The sequence below is a fragment of the Penaeus japonicus genome, unplaced genomic scaffold (genome assembly GCF_977035675.1).
Source record: "Penaeus japonicus unplaced genomic scaffold, GWHDUDI00000001_assembly GWHDUDI00000016, whole genome shotgun sequence".
Lineage (NCBI taxonomy): Eukaryota > Metazoa > Arthropoda > Malacostraca > Decapoda > Penaeidae > Penaeus > Penaeus japonicus.
The window spans coordinates 14,329,344-14,336,843 of record NW_028234418.1 but is presented as its reverse complement, the minus strand read 5'-3'; the positions used below and the strand labels follow the sequence as shown (position 1 = coordinate 14,336,843).

Sequence of the window (7,500 nt, the reverse complement as noted above, 5' to 3'; positions counted from 1 at the left end):
TCTATGTAATTGTACCAAGGAATACACTTCTATACCTCCTCCAACAAACCGAGAGCCATCTTTCTCTTTCCAACAATCAATGAATGTTGTCGGTGTTTTTATTTTTTTGTGGGGAATTTTCGTGTTTTTTTTCTAACTCGTTCATGCACTTCTAGGTATACATTATTGCCGAATACAATGGTTTTCTGGCTCTCCCAGGCACTCCTCTTAGCTTGTACTGTGGACAGGAACTCAGTAAGCATCAACCAACAAGATCAACAGCAACATCCAGGCACTTGCATAAATAAATTCCGTGAAAGACGTCTAACATGCCCGTATTTACATATGTACAAAGACCCCGTGACTAGGTATGTACAAGGAAGGGGTCCAACTACCACTGCACTGACCGCACACAGTCAACGAGAACAGCTTTGCTCCGCCGTTGGGTCACCGCAGCGCGCGCTCTAGAAGATCACGGACAAAGGCCTCCGGTAGTCGGCGCCGACGGGGGGGTACTGAGCGTTGGTGTACGAGGCCACCTGCGACGGCTGCAGCAGGCCGGCCATGGTGGAGGGGACGCCCTGGCTCAGGGCTCCGGAGGGCTGGAAGGCCGAGCTTCCGGCTGCCTGGCTGTAGTAGTTGCTGAGGGCACCCGCGGCCGACCCATACCCGCCCATGGAGGCCGGATTGACTCCACCCACGCCCGGGGAAGCGCTCTTCATCTCCGTGTCCTTGGGCTCCTGGGCGACCTTGTCCAGGTACGAGGTGGGCTTTTCCAGGCCATACTTGTCCGACAGATACTTGCTGCTGTCCAGATACGACTTGGCGGCTTCGTAACCTCCGACGGCGGCGGACGCGGCAGCCGCAGCCGCGGCCTTGCTGGCATCGCCGTACTTGGGGTCGGTGGCGGCGGCGGCGGCGGATCCGTACATGCTCATGGGGTAACCCGAGGCTCCGGTCATGTAGCTGCTGTACTTGGAGGCGTCGTAGCCATAGCCGACGGGACTGGCCTGTGAAGTCTGTGTGGTGAGCTGCTGTTGAGCGGCGGCTGCGGCTGCGGCGGCGGCGGCCATGTGTGCAGCAGTGATGGAACCGTAGTTAGCGGCGGCGGCGCTGGCGGAGTAGTATGGAGACAGCTGCGAGGGGAAACCTGCGGAAGAGGAAAGGCGTCCGTCAGTAACAGAAATCGAGGAATCTTTTAGTGGCTTTCGTTCTCGAGTACCAACAATGTGTGATAATGATGTCCTAAGAGCCATGAGAGAGGACACGGAGTTTAGCGTGAGTGTGCCAGCACGTGTCTAGGGGGAGGGGGGAGGGGGGTCAATGGTGGAAAGGGTTGCGGAATAAGGGCGAGGCTGTACGATGGAGGAGGGGGCGAGGGAGATACGGGGGTACTGAGAAGAGGATACACGTGCAAGCTGGAAAGGGGGTGGGAGGGGAGGGTGAGGTAAGGGTTCAAAGAGGATGCAAGGTAGGGGGAGGAAGGGCAACCCCCACCCCCTTACACCCTCTCCCATCATTCACTGAAGCTGCCACAATGGAGGGGACACTCAACAGCCTCAGCTCGCGATTGTCTCACGCCGGAGTGTAATTATGGTCTCGCTAATGGAATTAAATAGTTTGCTGGGAGCGGAGGAAGCGACTGCAAGATCCAAAACCAGGCTGGAAGGAGGAGGGAGAAGGAAGAGGGGGAAGGAGGAGGGGGTGAGATGGAAAGGTTAATGCCTCCAGGGTGTCGTCTTACTTAAGTGTCTGGTCCCCTCCATTTCTTTAGATTATCACATCAACTCTTTATTCGAATGAATAATTTCCCTTCATAAAAAAAATAGAAAATAAAAAACGCATTGTTGAATTTAATCCCATGTTCCGTTGCAACTGTGATCTAACGGCAGCAAATGAAATTAACTTTTGATGGGTCATAATGCATATCAAATCAAATATCGACATTATTATGCAAATACGCTCTTTAAACCTGTCATGCGAGCTTGTAATAGAACACGAAATAATTGACACTAAATGCTGACGATTATCTTTCACACCTTTGATGAATACCAAAATCGATGATATCACTAATGGTTAATAACAATGCTATTTATAACGGAGGTGGTGAGTCCGACAAGACAAAGGAACGGACGAAATCAAAACGCTATCAAATAAATGCAATTTGAAGATATGATCGCAATAAAAACTTCATTGAAAAGACAAATACGCAATGAAAGTGGATAACATCTACAAGTAATCTTTAAACGATAAGCAAAAGAGTTTTTTTGTTAAATATCTCTGAATATTTTTTTTTTTTTTTTTTTTACATAAACATAATTTAGAAGAGAAAATTTGTCTCTATATTTATTACTACAAATCATTTATACTTAAGAATAATAAAAAAAATCTCTATAACTATAAACCTATCTAAAAAAAATATTCTCTATAGATTAAAAAAAAAAGTTATTGACAGCATCAAACAAAACCAAGGGATTTCCTCTCCATCTATGACACCTTCTGAGCCAATCCCAAATTTATCGACCAGCTGCCCTCGTCGCCGCCCCAGGACTACGCTGGTGACGAGTAACCAAATGATCGATATGGAACGGCGGCTGCTTATTGTGGCCGCTCTAATACTCTCAATCATGGCCCATTGTTCCACCGCCCGCTTGAAATATTCAGCGCCATAACACTAGCGCCTTAAATACTCTTCCAAACTTAGGGGGTGTTGCGTCGAGTGTGTGTGAGAGTGCGTCGTGGGGGTGAGGGTGCATGAGAGAGGGAGGAAGGGAGAGGGAGAGGGAGAGGAAGAGGAAGAGGGAGGGAAAGAGAGAATGAGAGAGAGAGAGAGAGAGAGAGAGAGAGAGAGAGAGAGAGAGAGAGAGAGAGAGAGAGAGAGAGAGAGAGAGAGAGAGAGTGTGTGTGTGTGTGTGTGTGTGTGTGTGTGTGTGTGTATGTGTGTGTATGTGTGTGTGTGTGTGCAGGGTGCGTGGGAATGGAGAGTTAGGGTATGAGAGTGTTGTCGAGCGGGGCATAAGACGGAGGAGAAGGCATTTTGTTTGTGTGTTTGCCGCCTCCTCCTCTTCACCGAATCACACATTATCGCACGTGATTAATCAGAAGAGTTTAATCAAGGCGGGACGATTTTCTTTAAGATGAACAAGACTAACGCCGTTAAGAAAATTAAACAGACAAAAACACACCGTAGACGGGCATCAGATCTACCATTGATCGCCATTGATTTAATTTCCGATGCGACTAAAACTCGCCGATCACGGACCAACAATAACAATTATACCCCATTGTCGAGGCGGACAATACGGCGTTTACTCTTAGTATTGTGGCCGAAGACCCATTCGTTATTCTACACGCATGATGCATGGTGAGGCGATATTGGTTGTTGTTGTTATCGGCAGGGGGCTGTGTATGGAGAGGGGAGGGGGGGGTGGGGGTAAGGGAGGTTGTGGATGGGAAGGGGAGAGTGGGAGAGGGAGGAATCTTTGGGTTGTGAGGATGAGAGGAGGTTCAATATGGGCGAGATGAGGACGTGGGCTGGTTGGAACGCGATATGGGCAGCCCGGGGGATTAATGAATGGGGGTGACAAAGCGTCGGGGCGGTAATTAGCCATGAGTGTCAATGGGATGCGATGAGGACGTGGTAATCAAGGTAATATATTCCCGAAAGGGTCGGCGGATTTAAGCAAGGCTGCAATATGAGGAATGTTTTCGAAAACAGAATACTGATAATTAAGTTAATGAAAAGAAAAATATATATAATCAAATGCGTAACGTTATCGTCTAGCATTGGTGTTTTGCCTTCTCTCACTGAAGAGAACCGAATATTTAACATCTTCCGTCTTTCATAAAGAAGCTAAAACAGAAATCAGATTGGAAAGCTTTATAAATAGTCAAGTACTCGAATGGTGCTAGAATGCACAGTGCACTTTCCCGTGCGTGCAGAACACACACAGACACAATAGCCAGACTAGCGGCAAATCCATAAAAATATAGAAATCTGATCAGCGTGAGCGAGCAACGGGTGTGTAACAATGTGTAATGACGCGTCTCGCCGATGGGACGGACACACGCAATGAGCGGAGGTCGTGAATAATTAAAGCCCTTCACCCACCACAGCCACTTTATACATTTTCCGGACCAACAATTGCACAAGCGACAGAGCGTTATCGAACTCCTACCACCCATCGCAAGGCCCCCCATCCCCTTTCTTCCCCTCCACCTCCCCTCGCGGCTGTAATTGAAACACCATTACCCAAGACCGCCAACGTTAAGCCACAAAAGAAACAGCTATTGGAACGTGAATTCCTAATCAGGGAGACACACACGAAGGTCCGCTTGAATCGATATCAGTATGTATTCGAGAGAGAAAGAGAAAGGGCGAGAAAAAATGTGGATTCTCTTCCTCCGTTGATCTTGTAATGTGGCATTTTACAAATGTACTGCATATATATATATATATATATATATATATATATATATATATATATATATATATATATATATATATATACGTAATATATGTATGTATGTATATATATATATATATGTATAAACGTGTGTGTGTGTGTTTTAATGAATCATTAATCAATATCTTATCTTTGTTTCAATCACAATACGTATATACTAATAGTACCCCAATGTTTACATAACCACCGGTCGGAACATCCGGGCATCGGCGCCGGAGCGGCCGATGTCGGCGTCCTGCTGGGTAAGTCGCTGTCCACATCAACGTAATGCTCGTGTTTGTAGTTTCGATCGCGAAAGTAAATGGATGTTCAGCTCATTCTTGTCGTAATACTCACGAGACGGACAATGGCCCGGACATGCAACAATACTATAGCTTCTCTTTTGTGGTATTTTAGAAGGACATAACGGCGGTGTTATGATCACTAGTTGCGAATATTTGCTCTGGACACGTTTTAGATCTCTCTAAAGATTTCCGAACGCTAACACAAACAGTGATAAGATTGCACAATGTTGACTGAACGAATGGATCTATATGAGGCCGATAAGTGCATCTTAAGATCGGGTATTATGCTACTGTTACATTTTTACCGAATTTTCTTTATGGACTACGTTATATGTTAATGCATTTTGTTCTTTAAACATTCGTATTTCATTGAGATGATAAAATTACTTTATCGACTTTCAAAATGCTGAACAATGAAACATATCCAAGTACAGGTACTAATGTATAAGTATATACTGTACTGACACGATGATTATACATCGCCGATACTTGCCGAATATTTATATCCTATATCTAAATAGCAATCCCACTATCATGGCTCACTACATCCAAAATCCCCGAAGATTTGCTCAAAAATTTATAATAAAAGATAGCTCAAGGCCATCAAATACGACGGAGACCAAACGCACCTCCACGCAGGGGGTCCATGGAGACTGCAGGGTAAGGGATGCTGTAGGGGTAGCCATCCTTCTTCAGGGTCTTGGGCTTCCTGCGGGGGCGGTACTTGTAGTCGGGGTGGTCCTTCATGTGCTGGGCGCGGAGCCTCTTGGCTTCGTCGATGAAGGGGCGCTTCTCGGCCTCCGTCAGGAGTTTCCATTCAGCTCCTGTAGTTATAGAAGAGAGAAATGTATGAGTTACTATTGCAGTGTAAAATGTGTGCACTCATATATTGCATGACAAATATTGTATAATTCCATCTGCTGCGGCGCAAAAGACGATCGCAAACTCACCGAGGCGCTTGGAGATTTCGGAGTTGTGCATCTTGGGGTTATCCTGGGCGATCTTGCGACGCTGCATGCGCGACCACACCATGAAGGCGTTCATGGGGCGCTTGATGTGGTCCTCCTTTGAGCCGTTCTCTTTCTTCTGAGAAGAGCCGCTTGGGGAGCATCCCGAGGCCGTGGAATCGGCGGGGGAGGGCGTCGAGACGGGAGTCACGAGGGCAGCCTGGCGAAGATGAGGGTTGCTTGCTGTTAGTGCCTGCGGCGGAAAAAACACAGGGCTCAGAACATGTCGCGCTCAAAACGTCACGGGGTATCAATTAATTTGTGCAGATTAGATATTCTAAACTCAGCTACAACGCCATCAGATCAGCGACACATCACTAATACCACAAGAAATTTATCCTTCAAAAAGTATACGTCGATTCAGAAATAATCAATTCATCTGTATATCCGAGATACAAAATTGTGTTCAATAACTACTCACCTCAGGTGTGTTCTGCGCAGGTGTGTGTGAAGTGTGGGTTGTCTGCTGATGGGGGTGACTGGCCTCCGGCTGCTGTGGGGGCTGCTGAGGGGGCTGTTGCTGTCCATGGGGGTTAGCGTGGTGCGAAGGGGGGATCTGCCCCACGCCCATGGCTGCTGCACTCCCGGTGCCAAAGTAATGGCCCATCATGCCGCCCATGGTGCTGGCATAAGATACGGGCATTGACTCCATCATTGTGGGATCTGCCGGGCAGAGAAAATGATACTGTTAAAACACTGAACCTTAACTCTTACCTTATCTCCACACCTCCTGAGCCAGTTAGGCCGGCGATTTTCCGCCTCCGAGTGAGGTCGGGTGTCGTTTTCGTTTTAAACCGTTTATGCAAATACAACATATGAAGAGCCTTAATGAATTACGACTGCTGCCTCACAATTAACACAAAGCTCCAACTGCGTAAACAACTTGAGGCAGATTTATCATGTGGCACATTACATATTATTGGCCGGGGTCGTCTCTCACATAACTCCCCCGTGCACGAGCCCAGTTGCGCGGCCCCTTGCCCTAATAGGCCATTCATCAAGCGTGTTTAGTAATTAGGCTCGTAGTCCTACCAGCGGATAATTGCCAGGGCTGGAAGACCCTGATGGCTTCCGAGGGGCTAATGGCCCCTCAGCACGGGTCTGACTTCCGACCACACCGCCATTACCACACCACCGAACCTACGTAGCTGCGTGATATACGTGCGAGCCACTTTCCGATTTGCATACAAACAACTTCACACAGACACAACACTGCACATACACATGGTTGCTGGTCCGTTGGACGGCGCGCAGACGAGCGCTCTGGACTCCTACGATCACGGGTAGTGTTTGCTGCTGCGCACTGCTGAGGATCACGTACGTGCTCTCCTGAGCTAAGCACTTCCACTCTACACTGGATAATTACGGGGTAATCACTGCCTTGAGTGTCGACACAGAAACGACAGTGTGTCTAGCGACGCTGGAGGAAGTATGACCAAGGGCCCTGGCTAACAAATATTTTAAACACTGGACATGGAGTACGGACGGCCTCTGTGACGTCACGCTGTATCCGCCAATAATAATGGGCCCTCAGTAGCCCACGTGACGTCACGATCCGGCGAGCCAATAACATAGTGGAGGAGTGGTAGGCGGAGCCAGCGCCCCCCCGGGGAGTTGACTCCGCCCTCCGACCACCCCGCCGTATCTGATTGGTCGACGCCTGACCCAACCGCTAAGATCCCGCCGACACCTCGATCTTCGCGAGATACATTTGATAATGCCTTTATTTTCTCTATTATCACGAATTATATTGTTGCTAACGAT

The 7,500-nt window shown here is 47.8% G+C and overlaps 1 protein-coding gene across 2 annotated transcripts in view; it reads right to left on the bottom strand.

The window, feature by feature from the left end:
- Positions 1–7,173, bottom strand: part of LOC122251180 (uncharacterized) — a 7,405-nt gene extending 232 nt beyond the window's left edge. Inside the window, exons 1-5 of one of the 2 annotated variants that reach the window (XM_043012889.2) lie at positions 6,959–7,173; positions 6,158–6,399; positions 5,680–5,929; positions 5,359–5,553; positions 1–1,129 (exon numbers count right to left, since the gene is read on the bottom strand). The exon at positions 1–1,129 is cut by the window's left edge and continues 232 nt beyond it. In XM_043012889.2, coding sequence (XP_042868823.1) covers positions 444–1,129; positions 5,359–5,553; positions 5,680–5,929; positions 6,158–6,399; positions 6,959–6,962 — 1,377 coding nt within the window. In that variant the 5' untranslated portion in view covers positions 6,963–7,173 and the 3' untranslated portion in view covers positions 1–443. The remainder of the gene's footprint in view (positions 1,130–5,358; positions 5,554–5,679; positions 5,930–6,157; positions 6,400–6,958) is intronic. The other variant, XM_043012891.2, reaches the window with a different exon arrangement.
- Between the last annotated feature and the right edge of the window lie 327 nt (positions 7,174–7,500).